The 19,862-nt window shown below is 43.5% G+C and overlaps 1 protein-coding gene across 1 annotated transcript in view; it reads left to right on the top strand.

Moving 5' to 3' along the window:
* LOC121282709 (limbin-like) overlaps positions 1-19,862 on the top strand; it is a 189,155-nt gene that overhangs the window by 141,652 nt on the left and 27,641 nt on the right. Inside the window, exons 17-19 of the mRNA XM_041196490.1 lie at positions 5,319-5,546; positions 10,325-10,533; positions 13,023-13,110. Of these exons, the coding sequence (XP_041052424.1) occupies positions 5,319-5,546; positions 10,325-10,533; positions 13,023-13,110 (525 nt within the window). The remainder of the gene's footprint in view (positions 1-5,318; positions 5,547-10,324; positions 10,534-13,022; positions 13,111-19,862) is intronic.

Here is a 19,862-nt window from a genome sequence, read left to right as displayed (position 1 = left end):
AATTTTCATATGTGGAACTGTAATGTGAACTTTAATAATAAAATAGTGTAAGTTACTAAACTGCTGTTTTTTTGGTGCCTCCATGGCCTCCTGCTCAATAACTCATGGTTCAAGCTAACAGTGCATCCTTGCAGTGCGGGTTAGGAGACTGCCTGAGTCTGAGCTGAGTCTGAGTTCAGTCCAATGGCCAAAGCTGCCGTCAATTGGTCAAGTGGAGCAGAGCTGGGTGGGGTTTTGGATAGCCAATGAGCACACTTCACACTGGCCATCCAAGTGGTGGCCAGCACCCTCCTGTGTGCATGAAGGGGCCTCAGACTTAGCCAAGGGAGGTTCTTAGTATACCTATGCTAACCCACACGTCTCTCTCTTTGATCCTAAAGGAGGAGAACATCAGGTTCATGGAGACTGGTGATTTAGCGGTATGCCTCATGGTTTACAGAGAGTAGAGAAGAAGAAGAGAGCAGTGGAAGCACCTGGCTCGGCAAAGGGAGGAGCACCTCCCTCAAGATGAAGGGGCGGCAAGGTCAGCTGTGCACGCAGCTGAAGATCCACAGTGAGCCATCACTCGTGGACGCCTCAGTAGAGCCAAAGTCTATAGACGCAGCCTGTCATTCCTGCAGATGATCGAAAAACAGTGTTGAGTTCAACGATTTTAGATCTTGAACCCCCCTCCTCCATCCCCACTCCCTTTCTGTTTCTTCCCCCTCCTTTTTGTTTCTTCCAATAATTTATATAGACTTTTCTTTTCCCACCTATTTCCATTATTTTAATGTATTCCACTGATCATTTATCTATACCTTTTATGCCCTTTTAGTTTTATTTCACCCCACCCCCACTAGAGCTGTCTGTACCTTGCTTGTCCTGCTATCCATTCTTAATTAGCACATTCTTTTAGATAATATCACCACCTTCAATACCTCTTTGTTCTTTTGTCTGTGACATCTTTTGGTTATCTCCTCCTCCTATCACTGCTTGCTTGTCCCAACAACCGCCCCCTTCCCCTTCTCTCTACCACCACCCCCCCCCCTCCTTAAATCAGCTTATATTTCACCCCTCTCCTACTTTTACTTAGTTCTGTTGAAGGGTCATGAGGACTCGAAACGTCAATTGTACTCTTCTCCGCCGATGCTGCCAGACCTGCTGAGTTTTTCCAGATATTTTTTATTTTTAGTTTTAAAAATCTGTCTATGTCAGCCTTGAATATAATTAATGACCCAGCCTCTACAGATCTCTGCGGTAAAGAATTCTACAGGTTGACTATCCTCTGAAAGAAGAAATTCCTCCTTATCTCAGTTTTAAATGGGCACCCACTTACTCTGAGATTATGCCCTCTGGCCCTAGACTCTCCCACAAGGGGAAACAACCTCTCAGCATCTACCCTGTCAAGCCCCCCTAAGAATCTTATATGTTTCAATAAGGTCGCCTCTCATTCTTCTAAACTCCAATGAGCACAGAGATAAAAACAAAAAAACTGCGGATGCTGGAAATCCAAAACAAAAACAGAATTACCAGGTAATTCTGTTTTTGTTTCTAATGAGCACAGGCCCATTCTACTCAACATCTCCTTATAAAAAAATCCATCCATACCCAGCATCAACCTAGTGAACCTTCTCTGGACTGCCTCCAATGCCAGTATATCTTTCCTTAGATAAAGGGACCGAAACTGTTCACAGTATTCTAGGTGTGGTCTAACTAGTGTCTTATATAGTTTTAGCAAGACATCCCCATTTTTATACTCCATTTCCTTTGAAATAAAGGCCAACATTCCGTTTGCCTTCCCTATTACCTGCTGAACTTGTATGCTAGCTTTTTGTCATTCATGCACAAGGACCCCCAAATCCCTCTGTGCTGCAGCTTTCTGCAGTCTTTCTCTATTTAAATAATATTCAGCTCCTCTATTCTTCCTGCCAAAGTGCATTTCCCACATTATATTTCATCTGCCGCATTTTTTCCCACTCACTTAAACTGTCTGTATCCCTCAGTGGACTCTTTGTGTCATCCTCACTACTTGCCTTCCAACCTATTTTTGTGTATCTGCAAACTTGGTGATAGTACATTCATTTCCCTCATTCAAGTCATTAATATATATTGTAAATAATTGTGACCCCAGCACTGACCCCTGTGGCACTCTACTGGTTACAGGTTGCCATCCTGAAAATGTTCCCTGTATCCCAACTCTCTGCCTTCTATTTAGCCAGTCCTCTATCCATGCTAATATTCTACCCCCGACCCCATGGGCACTTAACTTATTAAGTAGCCTTATGTGTGGTACCTTATTGAACGTCTTTTGGAAGTCCAAATATATTACATCTACTGGTTCCCTTTTATCGCTCCTGCTTGTTACCTCCTCAAAGAATTCTAATAAATTTGTCAGGCATGATCTCCCCTTCATGAAGCCATGCTTAATTACATTATGCATTTCTAAATGCTTTGCATTACATTCTTTATAATACTCTAATACTTTCCCAATGATAGATGTTAAGCTAACTATAGTTACCTGTTTTGTCTCTCTCCCTTTTTGAATAAGGGTGTTACATTGGCAGTTTTCCAATCCTCTGGGACTTATCCAGAATCTAAGAATTCTTGGAAGATTAATACCAGTGCATCCACCACCTCTGCAGCTATTTCCTTTAATATTCTAGGATGCAACCCACCAGGTCCAGGTGACTTATCGGCCTTTAGCCCCATTAGTTTCCCTAGTACTTTTTCTCTAGTGATAATTATTGTATTTATTCCCCTCCCCCTTTTTCCCCTTGATTATTTAGTATTTTTGGAATGCTATTAGTGTCTTCTACTGTGAAGACTGATGCAAAGTATTTATTCAACTCCTCTGCCATTTCCTGGTTCCCCATTTTATTATTTCCCTAGCCTCATTCTCTAAGGGGCCTATGTTCACTTAGGCCCTCTCTTCCTTTTTATATATTTAAGAAGCTCTTACTGTCCATTTTATATTACTTGGTAGTTTACCCTCAGTTTATTCTCTCCTTCTTTATTATTATTTTTTTGTCATCTTTTGTTGGCTATTAAAACTTTCTCAATCCTCTGGCTTACCACCAATCTTTGCCACATTGTATGTTTTTTCTTTCACTTTGATACTATCCTTAATCTCCTTGGTCAACCATGGTTGGTTTATCCCTTTCCTAGAATCCTGCTTCATCACTGGGATATATCTTTGTTGTGAGCCATGAACTACTTTCTTGAATGTTTGCCACTGTTCATCAACCGTCTTTTCTGCTAAACTTCTTTCCCAGTCCACTGCAGCCAATTCTGCCCTCATTCCTTTGTAATTACCCCTATTTAAGTTTAGCACAGTTGTTTCCGAACTAATCTGCTCACTCTGAAACTGAATGATAAATTCCGCCATGTTATGGTTACTGTTTCCATGGGGATCTTTTACTTTGAGATCATTTATTAAACCTGCCTCATTACATATTACCAGATCCAGAATAGCCTGATCCCTGGCTGGATCCACAACATATTGTGCCCTCGGCTGACTCCTTGAGGAGAAAGGGAAGCTGGAGTAAGATCGAGCTGCCTCGCACCCCTCTCATGTTGACACTGTTGGAGGTCAACTATGGCATCAGTATTGGAGTTCAGCTCACACAGTAGTGCAGGACTGATGTCCTGGACCAAGGTCTCCACGGCGGCCACCACCATACCAGTGTTGAACTCAGTGCGTTGGCATGCTGGCGCTATCACTTCAGACTGAAGGCAGACAGACACCTCCATCATGCTTTTCAACCTGTGGAGTGCAGCAGACATCCCTTCCTGATGATCCCGAGCTTGCCTTTGCAGCTCCAAAAACAGAGGAATGACCGAATCCAGAGGCTCCTCATCTGACCCAGACTCAGCAGATTTCTGACTCAGCCTCCAGCAGTCCTCTAAGTGCCTGAAAGCCTGGAGAGTCCCTGCTGGCTGGTGTGCTTCGGGCAGTGTGATGTGCTCACCAGATTGGGACCCTGAGGCTACTGTGGAACTAGGTTCCACCTAAGTGTGTGTCTCTCTGCTGGTGGAGGGTGTGGGTGAGAGTTGCGATGGGTCTTCAATTAGGATGTCATCAGATTCTTCTTCCGAGGTGTCTTTGGGGCTTGAGTCAAGGAGCTGGCTAGCGGACCCCCTCAGCTGCTTGCCAGATGTGCCTGAGAAAGCAAGGAGAGATAACTAGTGCATGGCTCGGGACTGCAGAACAGGAGAACTCACTCACAGCATGGTTGTCTCATGGATGTTGCACTGCTGGATCCTCACTTAGTTCAGCATCACCGACCTCACCGTCAGCACTGGGATGGTCCAGAGCCTCCCCGGCCAGTTCAATGACTCTATTTTCAAAGGCTGTGAGAACCTTGATTTTGGTCTGCAATCTCTCCCATTTGTTGTGTGCCAGTTTGTCCTGCATGAATAGAGATGGAGAGAGTGTAAGAGAGTGACAGGCCAGATGGGAAGGATGCCTAGATGTGAGTGGTGCCATGGTCAGGATGAGGACACAATCTGCAGGGCAAATGAAGGTATGTATGAGAGAGTGAATGGTGATGTCCCTTGAACTGGCAGTGAGTGAGATCCTTGTGGATGTGTGATAGGTTTGTGAGCGTGTGAATTGAGAGTGATGAGAAGAGTGACTTACCCTGGCAGAACGGAGGAGATCATTCATCATCTTTTGGCACTGGGTGGCTGTGCTCCTTTGCAGGGTGTTGGCACTGACCACTGCTCCCACCACCTCCCATGCTGGATTGGTGACCTTGCTTTCTGGTCTTCACCCAGAGCGGACTAGAGGAATGTGGAGTTGAGCTTACAATCCAATCAGCCATGATCTTATTGAATGATGGAGCAGGCTTTAGGGGCCAAGTGGCCTACTCCTTTTCTAGTTCGTTTGTTCATATAACTTAGCATAATTGCTAAACTCTGTATGCTGTTCATAGGAGTTACAGGGTTTTTAGTTTTGGCTTCATAGTCTAATAAAAATGTATTGCCCCTGTGCTAGACAGGATAGTATGTCGTTTCCCATTTGTTTCTCTCATAAATTTTGATCCAAAAAATAGACTTAAATACATAAATTTAAGAGGCTTTCCCCCGAAAGCTTCTTCATTAAGCTCTTATTGTAAAATGGCAGAGTGCTTCTATCACGTACTGTAGCTTGAAGCTGCCTGTGGTTTGAGTGATGTTAATTACCAATGAAGTAAACCTTTTAAATTATTTCTGTTCTTAAAATTCTCCAAATACTAGCTGTGCTTCATGCTGTCTGTGCCTTAGGCTTTTTTTTTTGACTTTGGAATTGTTGTTTGTTGTGAATGTCATAATAAGATGCTGGCTAAATGTTGTTCCAGGTTTGTACTGAGCTGCTTCACCAGAGAGCTAATCAGATGAAGGACCTGGAAGAAAGCCTGGGCACCTGCATGGCTTCAGTTCAGCTTTGCAAAGCTGAGAAGCAAGTGAGCGCCCTAGAGATTCACACTGCCATTCTCAACCTCCAGACACTGCTGTTAGAAGAACTGAGCACAGCAGGGTCAGTGTCCATGTCCGAGTGTACCCAGACTGTTCAGGCACACATTCACGTGAGTGTTGTTTAAGGAGAATTATACTTATAACAGGAAACCTAATTTTATCTCTCCTTCGAATCATATATATTTAACTTAACCCTTCTATTCTAACCTTTTTAGAATGCCTGTCATATTGAGTGTGCTGGCCAATTAAGTGAAAATCATCTTTAGTTTCTTTTTTAAAATTTATCATTATTATAAAATTTAGCCTTGCCAAAGCCTGGTCGGCTGTGGGCATAATGTGAAGTTTTCATGCATTACTTGGACTGTGAAGCGCGCCCATTAGTAGAGTTGTAACCCTGATTTCAAGCCCCATGGCTGATGGGACTGGGATGTGCATAAAGCTATATCGCAGGAAGAATCTTTGCCTTTGCTTGGGTACTGCACGCTTATCGACTGTGGTTTGTCATGCTGGGCTTTGGGAGGCAGGCAGGGTCCTCCCTGTATTGGCAACAGCCAATGTAAATTTTCAATGGTTGCAGTTGGATGACATCACTCCAATCGAATTTTAACCTCAGGTCCCATGAGTTTTACACAGCGCTGGCTGGCCTTGGGGATATCTACTGTGTCTTAGATCCAGGGCCAGAAGAGGCCCAGGTAGGTCAAGCCTTTACATTTCTTCAATGTCTTCTTGTGAGCTGAGAGGAACAGATGTGCTCCTCAGAGCCCCACAAGAAATCTTTGGGCCTACGCTGCCCATGTCTCCCTACCCATGACTTTACAGCGCTCATCGGCCTCCAACCGCGATTTCATGCTGGCTAGCCAATTAACGGGCAGCCAATGCGAAACACGCCCAGACAAAGGTGGGGGCGGGAAGAGGGCATGCACCGTCACTGCAGGTGCTGGTGAGCGCTTCCACTGAGCTCCCTTAAGGTAGACAGTTGTCTCAGCGAGCTTCAAACAATAAAAGAAAGCACATAAATGCTGCAAAAAAATGTTCATGCCGCAGAATCAAGCACCTTAAAGCAAACCTCATTTAAAAAAAAAAAGCAGTCCCCAGATATTTATTTTTATTTTAAATCGTAATGAAGATTTCATCCCGCCCTTGGATGAGGTTTCGTCAAAAATGTAAAGGCCGCCTGGCCGATTGGCCCACTCCCCAATCGGAAGGTTGGAAGGGCCACGAAAAATCGCTGACAATTGAGCTGTTAATGAGCTTAATTGCCCACCTAATTGTCGGCAGGTGCTCTTCCGACTTTTGTGCTGGCCCGCCGAGTGAAATATTGCGCGAGTGCACAATGATGTCGGGACGTCATATTGCACAATCCTACGCCCGATCGGGTCAGGCGCACACCCACCCATGGGACGTAAAATTCTGGCCATAGGAATTACATATTTATGCCTGTTCTTCACCCATATGTTGTCCCTCTCAACACACCCTCTTCTATGCCCATGGTAGAGCAATCAATTGCCTTGTCTTCAAGCTCTGGAGTGCCTTCCTAAGCCCCTTCTCCTTGATACATCTCAATTCACCTTCAAAGGTTTTGTTAAATCCAACTTCTTCACTTGTGGTTTCAATTGCCTTTCCTTATTTCTCCTTTGATCTGATCCCAACTGTGAACGTCTTTGGGATGTCTTGCTTTATTGTTTTTATTTATTTGCTCACAAGATGTGAGTGTCACCGGCTAAGCCAGCATTTATTGCTCATCCCTAATTGCTCTTGAGAAGGTGCTTCTTGAATCGTTGCAGCCCATGCGGTGTAGGTACACCCACAGTGCTGTTAGGAAGAGAGTTCAGCGGCAGTGAAGGAACGGTGATATAGTTCCAAGTCAGAATGGTGTGTGGTTTGGAGGGGAACTTGCAGGTGGTGATGTTCCCATACATCTGCTGTCCTTATCCTTCTAGGCGGTAGAGGTCACAAGTTTGGAAGATGCTGTCAAAGGAGTGGCTGCAGTGCATCTTGTAGATGGTACACACTAATGCCACTGTGTGTCGGAGGTGAGGGAGTGAATGTTTAAGATGGTGGATGGGGGGCTAATCAAGCAGGCTGCTTTGTTCTGGATGGTGTTGAGCTTCATGAGTGCTGTTGGAGCTGCACTCTACTGTTATTGTTAAAGGCAAATGTAATGAGGGTGCTTGAATGAAATGGATGATTCCACTATCCCAGGATTCCAGAAAAGCTGAGTGCACAGGAGTGTGGGTCGGAGAATGAAAGCGACAGTTCTGTAGCTACAACATACTCTCCCTCCAGCCATAGCTTCTTCATTGGGATTATGAGTTTGTGGAATCACCGCCCTAAAGCAGTTAGCAATAGAAATAATATAAGTGTTTAAAATTCCTTTTCTTAAAAGGGAGATTTGTAGTGCTGATGTTGATTTTCTTGCTTATGGTGTTCTGGGCAATATTTATCCTTCAATCAATTCAAACAACTGATTATCTTGTAATAATCACATTGCTGTTTTTGGGACCTTGCTCTTTGCAAATTGGCTGCTGCCTTTTCCTACATTATAAGAGTGACTACATTTCAAAAGCACTTTAATCTTTGTAAAGTCTTTTGGGTCATCGTGTCATTGTGAAAGGCACTATATAAATACCAGTTCTTTATTTCTTTCTTTGCAAAACCGTCATTTTGGGCACAAGCAATAGCAAGTAGAACATCATGATGATCAATGTGCTCCCTGGCTCTGAATACTAATTGAAAATTCCCCTCTCTGGGAGAGGAGACTTTAAAAAGCTTAGCTCCAATCAGCATGTAAAGAGTTTTAGACAAGGAAAGGCCATTAGGCCTATTAAAGCTTTTCACTCCAGTAATCTATTTTTAATTTTACAATTCCACCCAGAGATTATTCAAACATTTATTTTTTTTTTCAGTGAAAGTTTTCTAACTGATTACTATTAATGTCTTTCATGCCATACTCTGAAGTAACATTCTGGATTTATTTTCTCTGAACCATTTTATTTTTATATACCTTAACAAGCTCCGTCCTTCAACTACCACTTTTTGGACCAAAGGGTGACGGATCTCCAAAACTTATGAGCTCACCACTACCTCCTCAAGGGCAATTATGGATGGGCAATAAATGCTGGCCTAGCCAGCAACGTCCCCATCCCGTAAATGAATAAAAAAACATTATATATCAACAACCTGCATTTATATAGCACCTTTAATATAGCAAACTTCCCCCAGAGGCACAGGTTTCAAATATAGGCTCTGAAAATATACTCCCAGAACAATTTTGTATTCAATCTATCACCATCTTGTGCATATTGTACAGTAGGGTAGAGGACAGTGCTTCTGATTCAAGCTATTTCCAATTTTCTCACCATAAACTCTAATCATTGGAAAATCAGAAATATCACACTCGGGTGCGTTGGCCTCTGTGCACAATTCTCCACTCTGCACCTCCATTGTGGAGGCTCCACACATGGGCTATAGTGTGTTCCATTGCGCTCACTGTAACTAAACAGAAAAAAATTGAACTGTCCCTTGCCAATGCCACAATTTTTTATTTCCGTATGTTAATTTGCAAAACTGGATCCCACGCTTTCAGGTTCTCCTTCCATTTCCACTCCTCGTGCCCTGTTCTCGTCTCCCATGTCCCCCCCCCCCCCTTATTCCACCTCTGCTTATCCTGCCCCCTCTTGTTCCGTCTCTTGCTTTCAGTCTCTATTCCCTTTCTATCATTTAAAGTTTTCACCTATCTCTTATCCCCTTTTTATCCTCTCTCATTCCTTTCTTTTCATCTTTTTCTATTGTCCCCTAATTTGTATTATTTCTAAATTCACCCTCTTTGATTTCTTTTGGTTACTTTTCACTGCTTAATGTTTGACGTTTGAAGTTTGGAAATGGTGAATAATTTCTTCTCTGGAATCATTGTTCTCCAGTACAGTGGAGGGTTTTGACTATGTTAGTTGAGGAGGCTCAGTGCTGACATTCGGTTTTTTCTATTGCTTCTCAGTCCTGTCATGTCTCTACCATTTTTCTACTCTGTTCTCTATATCTTCTGAAGTCGCTGAGTCTTTCTTGTTGAGTAACAGTTCCAAACATGCCAGGCAGCCTCCAATAAGTTGCCCAAGTGGACTTTCTTCATTTGGAGGCCTGGACAGTAAGCATCTCCAGGCTATTAGACCAAGTTCATCACAAGCATGCCCAATCCTGCCTATACATGCATGCTTAAATCAGTGGCTTATTTAGTAACAATCAGGAGTGGGATCCTTGACTAATTTCCCTGACCCAGTCCACTCAACATCTGTCACTGGTGACATAACTGATTGGCATAGATCAGAAATCAGACCTAGACCTTCTCAGTCTGTAAGGCTCAGTTATTCAGTCAGCTGAGTCATTTATCAATTTATGGCAGTATGTTTCAATACCGCAAGGACTGTGACAGATATATCGAAATCTCCATTTATTGAAGGGATGAAGAAACAGAGCAATTAACCAAAATTTCAAAACAGTTAAAATTTTGTAAACTAACTTCAGTAGATGTGGCCCTTTATCAGAAACCTGAGTTCTGATGAATGGTTCTACATAAGGCATTAACCTATCCTCCAGTTGATCACTGGCACATTTCCTATTTCCTATTTTATCTCAAATGTACAGAATTCATTCTTTTTAATCTGTCGTATTCATAATGTTGATCTGATGGGGTACTTTTGATCTTTGACTTATGAAGCAGGTCTACTGATCCAATCATCATAAAAATGTTAACATAAAGGACCCCAATACACTTGTTGTGAGAGTGCTTTTGGGTGCCTGGCATTCGAAACTGCCCAGAGAAAGAAAGGTTTTTCCTTATTTGCCCATTGTCTGTTGTGCCAGGATTGATAACGTCATGTTTTTCTTTCTGTAGGAGCTGGAGCAACTTGTCCGTTTGCATTCAGATACCCTACAGCATGAGCTCGCTATCCAGAGTGAGCTAATAGAACAGAACAGCTGGACGTTGACACAGAGCAGACATCCCATTGAAGGTGATACAGCACAAAGCAGCAGTCAAATGTATATCTGTCTGAAGCAGGCCATGTTCAAGTATAAAGACCTGATGGAAGCAGAGAGTCAGAGGTAACAGCCTTCTGTTTTCTAAGGAGAAAAGGAAAATTCAGAATAATGTGCAAGAGTAACTGTAGTTACTTTGAGTAGTACGAACCATGTTCACGAGGTTCATTAAAGGTACAAGTTACACATAAATGGGGGAAGATCTCCCTAACATGATGTGTGAATTGATGTACCAAGCAACCATATAGTTGGACATCACAAACCTACTTTCTTCATTTGCATGCTTGCTGTTTAAGGTGCTGTGGGTTCAAATTTGTCTTGAATAGAAGCATAAAATGTGCAGTAGTGCATTGGCAACTTGTTTTACACCTCACCACGGCCATGGAAAAGGAAATTGGATAGGATTTAAACAACCTGCCAATTCACTATTGCCTTTCATGTACTCCTGCCTAGGAGTTTTGCTTCCTGCATCTTTTAGCAGCCGTTTGTATCCATATTGTTTTGGTCTTTTTGAATAAAGATAAGCCTCCTGGAGCCTTCTTGCCAAGAAGTAGGATTTCCACAAGCACCAGGCCAAATTTATGGCACTATTAGATAGATTTGCCAGTTGTAATTTCATTCAATAAATACAGATAAGAAAAGCCTTGTGTTCTTTCTTAGTTCATCAGGCCAAAAGGACCCCATAATCTGCTCCCTGCGCCCATCACAAAAAACACCACAGGTACAGTAAAGCAAAGGTTTTGTTGCAAGTCAATCAAAGAGCTCCAATTGTATAGCACAGCAATCTTAAAAATCATCAAGTTGCACAATTTTGCCATAAAAGAAGTTACCAGTCAGCAGGAGAGTGAGAAAACACAGGACCAACTAGCAGCAGAGGACAGTAACGAGCTAGATGAGCTTCAAATGTATGAAGGCATCTTGCAGCTAGGGAGTCTAGTGCATCAGTCGCTAACTGAGAACATTTTCCATTAATTGTAGCCCTTGCATAACCAGTCTTGTCCATTTTGTCAGCATACCATGGCCCTGTAAATACCATGCTAACCATTCTCATCTAGTCTTACTTCACCCATCCTTCAGTTTGTTTTTAACTAAATATTACCAGACTTGTAGCCATTCTAAAATAAACCTCCTGGACTAGGGAGAAATAAAGTGCATTTAATGGTTCACCAAAAAATTAAAAGAGTGAATCAAACTAGTGTTGATACCATATTGCTCCTCTTGGTAAACCTATATGGTGTTTGTCATTGGAACACAATCTTATGTTATGTTTAGATGTTACTGCAATGGAAGTACTAAATGTGGTGGCAAGTTGTTGTATGTTATTGCTGGCTCTAGACCTCTTGGTACCATGTGTGATAATGAAGTGGTACCCATACCTGCCCATTACCTAGCTCTTCAGTGCATTAAGCAGTTGGATTCGACAGATGTGCAGTTCTCCTGAGAGGCAGCAGGTTTAGCTCTCTCTTCTCCGGTCATCCCCAAGATCTTGTAAGGTGACTAAGAATATGCAGAGGCTATTTGCATGCAGTCTTTTTCACCTAATTTTTTTCTGAGAATAAAACCAATAGATGCTTAGACTGACATACAAAAAGAAAAGGAAACGAAAAATTTGCATTTATTTCACATTTTTCATGGTCTCAAAGTACTCTACAGCCAGTGAAAAACTTTTGAAGTGTAGTCACTGCTGTTAGAAAAGAAATGAGACAGCCAACTTGCACACAGCAAGCTCCTACAAACAGCATGTGGTACTAATCAGATAATCTGTTCTTGTAATGTTGATTGAGGGATAAATACTGGCCAGGACACCAGGGACAACTCGCCTGCCTTCTTCAAAATAGAACCATAGGATTTTTTACATCTGCCCAAACAGGCAGATGGGACCTCGTTTAGCATCTTATCCAACAGGCAGCACCTTCGACAGTGCAGCACTCCCTCAGTACTGCACTGGAGTGTCAACCTTGATTTTTATGCTCAAGCCCTGGAGTGGAAAGTGAGCCCAGAACCCTGTGACTCAAAGGCAGGAAATAAGGCATGGCTGACACTCAAGATTTTATCCTTTTATAAGTGTACAGCATTTTCTTTAAGATTTTCTGCATGCGCTTCCTGGCTTGTGTAGTAATGCAACCCACATTCCATACATTCACTCATGTATTGTTTTGGTAACTTGAATGTTAGACAGATATTTTGTTTTTTTTACATTATTATGGGTAAATCAGTGGACTATATGGCTATTCATTTAAATGGAAATTTTTGTTATCCCACTATATTAATAATGTCAACATGTATGAAGTCTATTGAATCGACATCCCAGAAATTCATTTTACTGCCCTATTTTCTGCCTACTTTATCAGCTTTACTCAAAGTCTCTCAATGTATTACTGTGGTCACTTTTCCAGTTGTTTAGGCTCAGTAGTCAGGATTTACCATTTTACTTGACATTTTACTTGTTCTACGGCTTCATAGTCTTCTGATAAGACTTGGGCTGTGTACATTGCATGGTGACAAAGTGAACATTCAAGACCAGATCAAATATTAACTTCTATACTGCTTTCCAGATTAAGAGATGAAGCTAGGAACAATCAGTTACTTGAAGATGTCAAGTGGCAGCTGCTGATAAAGATGATGCAGAGTCTCCAGGATCAGGTAATATTCTGTATCAAAACTTTGGGTTAAATGTGCCATTTTAATACTTTCACTCTTTGCTTTGTATTTGTTTTCTTCCTAAAATATATGTGCAGGTTTGAATGTGACTGTGTTTATTATCACAGGCTTACTGTGATGAAAAATAGTCATAACTTGGGTGACAGCATAATAAGGCAATAGGAATGAAACTCATGAGAGACGTGTATTGGGCGGCTAAATCAATATGACTCATTATACTCGACTGACCAGTCATAATTACCACCATTTTCTCAAACTCGCCTATATATTTTTAAAGGTTATAAATAAAGCTTGCTAAATAAGTCAATATTTTTATAAGCCTTAGAATATATTTTCCATCCATTTATAGGGGTTTACTTTGAAGGAGTGAATTGATGCTGCGTTAATAAGACATGCTGGTTTGAAAGTATGGTTTTAACCTGCAATTTTGGACCTAATTACTAATTATCATGATTTGACCTTGCCTGAAGTTGCAAAATCAAGACACCTGTAGTTTCAGCAAGCAAGCACTGACTATATGCAATTTTCTCATGCAATATAAATTGTTGTCCCTTTACTGTTGGTATTTTCTTGTGAGCTGTCCTGATGAGTGCACGATGGACAGCTTCGATGGCATATCTCTTTTTTCAGTTCCTTAGAGCAGTATCTGTTGGCTTCTTGCACTGGAGGTGTGTAGTCCACTAGCTAACATTGGTAGGTTTCAGTATTGTTCAGGGACTGGGTGAGAGGATACACATGTTCTCAGATGTGGCACTGGTTGGCTCGGGTTGAGGCGTTCCATAGGAGACGGTGTGTCTTGTACTTGCCAGGGGGTTGGGGGGGGTGGGTGGGAAGAAATCTACTGCACCCTTCTGTCCTGAAGGAGCTGCCTGGTCTCGTCTCCACTTCCTATTCTTCCTGCAGGCCAAAGCGGACCTCTTGCAAGATGTCCATAACCAAGACCTCCCTTTATCTTGCTGACTCCTATAAGGTAGAGGAGCACCACACTTACTCCTTTCAGATGAAGTCCTCAGAGAATTTATTGAATGAATGTTGATAGAGTGTTGTTCAATTCCTGACAAATGTCCCAGAAAGTCTGATATGTTTTGAAAGTCCTCTTCAAACTTCCAGCAGCAAGTGAACAGTGACAGGGAATATCTCATTAAGCTGAAAATTGAAGCAGAAAATAGTTCTGTCCATGTTTACTTTAGAAACAACGTACCTGAATTCGCAATTTGATTCACAGAGACTTCATGCAGCTAATTTAAATATATTTAAATGAGGTTCAGTGGTGATGGTGTTCCGCGTTACCTATATTTAGAATGTTAGAATGGGAAATAAAAGGTACAGCTGTGACCAGGTTCTGCTGAGACATGTGAAATGAGTTTATAAACATAAGAACATAGGAGGAGGAGGAGGAGTAGGCCATTCAGCCCCTCGAGCAGGCTCCACCATTCAACTAGATCATGGTTGATTGTCTACCTCGATGCCATTTTTATATCCCCATATCCATTGATGTCATTAGTGTCTAGATATCCATCGATCTCTGTCTTGAACGTAACTCAATGACAGAGCTTCCGAAGCTCTGTGAGCCTGAAGGCAGCTGAAGGTTTGAGTAGCAATAACTGCAGCTGTGAAATTTTGCTTCTTTTGTTTGATTTGAGGCTAGACACTTTTGAGCTGCCTTTGGGACTGAGAGTTTTTAAAGACTTTAGCTTTGCCACCACTACAAGTGAGCACTTCTCAAGACCAATTATCGATTCCCAATGGACGTAACCTTTTCTATGGCATTAGAACGGATGACGCGCAGGAACTTAAAAGGATGTAGGAAAGGAGAATGAAGTGCCTTTCAAAGGATAACTTGGGCCCTGCAAGAATATGCAGACAACAAAGGTTCTGTGAAGAGATTAGTAAGGATCTTTGTATGAAAGAATGCGCCAGCTGCTTCAGAACATCTGGCGGCCATGATCATCTGCCCAGGCAACTCTGGCTGTGGCTTTGAATTAGTAACTATCTCTTAACTGCCATTTCCATGGCTATGGCCTCATCACAGGTTTTTTTTGAATTCATTCACAGGATGTGGGCTTCGCTAGCTGGGCCAGCATTTATTGCCCATCCCTAGTTGCCCTTGAGAAGGTGGTGGTGAGCTGCCTTCTTGAACCGCTGCAGTCCATGTGGTGTAGGTACACCCACAGTGCTGTTAGGGAGGGAGTTCCAGGATTTTGACTCAGCGACAGTAAGGAACGGTGATATGTTTCCAAGTCAGGATGGTGAGTGACTTGAAGGGGAACCTCGAGGTGGTGGTGTTTCCATCTATCTGCTGCTCTTGCCCTTCTAGATGGTAGTGGTCGTGGGTTTGGAAGGTGCTTTCTAAGGAGCCTTGGTGAATTCCTGCAGTGCATCTTGTAGATGGTACACGCTGCTGCTACTGTATGTCGATGGTGGAAGGAGTGAATGTTTGTGGATGTGGTGCCAATCAAACGGGCTGCTTTGTCCTGGATGGTGTCCAGCTTCTTGAGTGTTGTTGGAGCTGCACTCATCCAGTCAAGTGGGGAGTATTCCATCACACTCCTGACTTGTGCCTTGTGGATGGTGGACAGGCTTTGGGGGGTCAGGAGGTGAGTTACCCGTTGCAAGATATCTACCCTCTTTCTGCTCTGGTAGCCATAGCATTTGTATGGCTAGCCCAGTTCAGTTTCTGGTCAATGGCAACCCCAGGATGTTGATAGTGGGGGATTCAGTGATAGTAATGCCATTGAACATCACTGGGCGATGGTTAGATTCTCTCTTGTTGGAGATGGTCATTGCCTGACACTTGTGTGGTGCGAATGTTACTTGCCACTTGTCAGCCCAAGCCTGGATATTGTCTAGGTCTTGATAAAGCAGCTGAAGATGATTGGGCTGAGGACACTACCCTGAGGAACTTCTGCAGTGATGTCCTGGAGCTGAGATGACTGACGTCCAACAACCACAACCAACTTCATTTGTGCTAGGTATGACTCCAAACAACGGAGAGTTTTCCTCCTGATTCCCATTGACTCCAGTTTTGCTAGGGTGCCTTGATGCCACACTTGGCCAAATGCAGCCTTGATGTCACCTCACCTCGGGAGTTCAGCTCTTTTGTCCATGTTGAACCAAGGCTGTAATGAGGCCAGGCGCTGAGTGGCCCTGGCGGAACCCAAACTGGGTATCAATGAGCAGGTTATTGCTAAGCAAGTGCTGACCCCTTCCCTTACTTTACTGATGGTGGAGAGTAGACTGATGAGGTGGTAATTGACCAGTTGGATTTGTCCTGCTTTTTATGTATAGCACATGCCTGGACAATTTTCTACATAGCCGGTTAGATGCCAGTGTTGTATCTGTAGTGGAACAGCTTGGCTAGGGGTGTGGCAAGTTCTGGAGCACAAGTCTTCAGTATTATTGCTGGGATATTGTCAGGGCCAATAGCCTTTGCACTCTCCAGTGACTTCCAATGTTTCTTGATATCGCGTGGAGTGAATCAAATTGGCTGAAGACTGGCATCTGTGTTCTTGGGGACCTCTGGAGGAAGCCGAGATGGATCATCCACTCGGCACTTCTGGTTGAAGATCGTAGCAAATGCTTCAGCCTTATCTTTTGCACTGATGTGCTGGGCTCCTCTGTCATTGAGGATAGGGATGTTTGTGGAGCGCCCTCCTCCAGTGAGTTGTGTAATTGTCTACCACCATTCACGACTGGATGTGGCAGGACTGCAGAGCTTAGATCTGATCCGTTGGTTGTGGGATCACCTAACTCTGTCTCTCACTTGCCGCTTATGCTATGTTATAGCTTCACCATGTTGACGCCTCATTTTTAGGTATGACTGGTGATGCTCCTGGCATGCCGTCCTGCACTCTTCATTGAACCAGAGATGATCCCCTGGCTTGATGGTACTGGTAGAGTGGGGGATATGCCAGGCCATGAGGTTACAGAGTGTGTTGGAATACAATTCTGCTGCTGCTGATTGCCCACAGCACCTGGATGCCCAGCCTTGAGTTGCTAGATCTGTCCAGGGGAGCATTGAGGGGAAGTGCACCATGGCCACAGTCACAAATGATGCCATGTGTGACATTGGTTAGCATTGTTTCAGTGCTGCACCAGGGATGGACACCTGAATGAGGAGACACTATGGTGCCACACAAGCAGAAATGGTGATTTCCTTTTTAGCTTCTAAATGCTGTGACTGTTGGCTTGATTTGGTGGCCTCTTGGGGTTTCCTAATCTCACCAATTACCAGGTATACACTAGTTACACTTATCTTCGTCATTGTTGATCGTCAGGTCATCTTAAAACATTGACTGAAAATATTTACGTTTATGTGTGCCTCAAAACATCTCACACAATGAATTACCTTGGGGTGTAGTGGTTGAGATTTAGGAAAGTATGATGTCTGGCCCAAAGCAGCCATGTCTGCAAAGGTAAGTAGATGGTCAACTTTTGGCAGTCATGGTTGTTTCTGGAATGTTACCCAAGGCACCAGGAAAACTTCTTGTGATTCTTCAGAACACCACTGAATCTTTAAATGCAACGTTTTCTAATTGTAAATTTCCATAACTCTGTAAATAATGTGTACTCTGTAGTACTCTGTAGTAATGTGTACCATGCAATGTTGTTACTGATGGATAGACTACACTCATATTTATGCTTTGGTACTGCCAAGTAATTTCCCTATAACATGTACTAGATTCTTTGTTCCCTGTTAATCTGGATTTGCAGAACCTATTGTTGCACCCTGTCCATCATGTGGTATTTTATAGTGATAACATTATCCTAGGCCAGCGCTTCCCAAACCATTTTCCAAATTGACCTCCTTTTAACAGTTAAAAATGAATGTGACCCCAGACACCAACAAAGTCAAAACAGCAAAAGAGCAGCACAGTAACTTCCAGTATATCAAAGTTCGCATATTGTAGATAACATCATATCAATTTGAAAATCTGTGATGACCTCAGTGACCAGGCTGCCTCCGATTGCTAAATCCGTGTCCGTCTCCATTGCTGCCTGCTCTGGTAAATCTCTGACATATTTACGTCAGGCAAAATTTTCCCTCAATTGCACCAAGTGCAGCGGTGGAAGCGAAGAAAGACCTTTCTCCTGCCGGCCGCAAGGATGGGTTTTTGCTCTGTATCATCTGCTTCCATTAATTATGGAGGCACAGGAAACACACCGTATCACTGGCGGGCGGCCTCTGAATCACCTGCATGCCGTTACCTCACTGTTTTCCTCACTCTGGATGCCATATCTAAACTGCAGCCGCCCGCACAGTTCTCAATTCTTGCAACCCAGGACTGCTCCAGTGAAGACCTGGCCCCGAAAGCCAAGAAGCATTCAGTGACCTGTTCCTGGAATGCCTTTTGGAAGCCCACCGTGATGCCCTCTAGCCCCTCTCCAGCTGCAGGAGGTCCAGCCATCTCACCATTCCGGCTTGGGAAGGGGTGGCAGTAGCGGCGCTCCACAGAAAAGATTGGCCATCCAATGCAGATGGAGAATAAATGATCTCATCCATGCCGTCAGGGTAAAGCAACCACTTCACCACTCTAAACTCACAAGGCCATCATACTTTCATTGGACTATCACTCACTGCCAGCTCAAGGGACGTCACCATTCACTCTCTCACACATCCCCTCACATCTCCAGCTGGCCACATCTCCTCTGGAGACTGCCTCCTCAGCCCTCACCATCTTGAGGCCACTTGCACAGATTAACATGTGCCCCCAAACACACCCAGGGATAACCCCCTTCCCCAAGCAAGCCCTAGCCCTGCAGCTGTTGAAAAGCCACCCCCGCCTTACTGCTGGTCTGGTAGGTAGAGATCTACCCGTGAGCCTCCCTAAAAGCGATGTGGTGCTGCCTGGCGCTGATGACTAAGTGCTGCCTGAAGCAAAGTAGGCAAACAAACCTCGAAGTCCTGAGCAACGTGCAGGTCACCAGGTGCACGTCGCTCATGTACAGTTGTGAAACATGTTGGTGTGCAATCATGCCTACATTCCTGGATGATACAGCATAGGGCCGGGGGCGGGGTGGGGGTGGTGGGGGGGATGATTCTGGCGAGCAGGGCTTATAATGAGATGGTAAAGCATTGAAATTAGGTTCCTGATATGCAGTGGCATAAACACCATCAACGCTATTAATGGGTGGAGCGGATAATCGCGGACTGGTTTTAAGACAACGTGAAACCAATTTTTGCAATCTCCTGATATTTTTGGCCCCTGCTCGCTATGATGCCCACCAAAAACAAGGGCAGAAAATCCCAACCATGGACGCATTGTTACGTCTTAGCACGCCTGATCAGAGCTGCTGCAGCCAATCAAAGTGTCCAACACTGGGGAGGTTGACCTGTGATTGGTTACGTCCCACTTTTAGGAAATATGAGGGTGTGGCAGATTGTGATTTTATTTCTCATGACTTCTTTCACTGCTTCTGTGATCCCAGTTGGCCTCCCACGGTATGGGAACCACTGCCCTAGTCGCTCTCAATCTCCAATGTAGTTTCAGCTCCACTTCCGTTATTATTGTTGTCTTTTATTCAGAATGTGCTGTATATGCCATATAAAAAACGGTGTGATGTATTGAATAAACAGTTATAATTGAATACCAGAGTTGAGATCCAGCTAGGCATAATTCTGTATCTATAATTCATCTGCCTGTTGGGAAAGTGCTTCTTTAGTGTTCAAGAGTTCCTCTTCCTTAGCTGAGCAATGGCAGACTTTCCGTCAGCTTTTGCTGGTCTTATCCTGT

This window comes from Carcharodon carcharias, chromosome 1 (genome assembly GCF_017639515.1).
Source record: "Carcharodon carcharias isolate sCarCar2 chromosome 1, sCarCar2.pri, whole genome shotgun sequence".
Classification (NCBI taxonomy): Eukaryota; Metazoa; Chordata; class Chondrichthyes; order Lamniformes; family Lamnidae; genus Carcharodon; species Carcharodon carcharias.
Note: the sequence above shows the minus strand (reverse complement) of the source record. Positions and strands in the feature narration are given on the sequence as shown.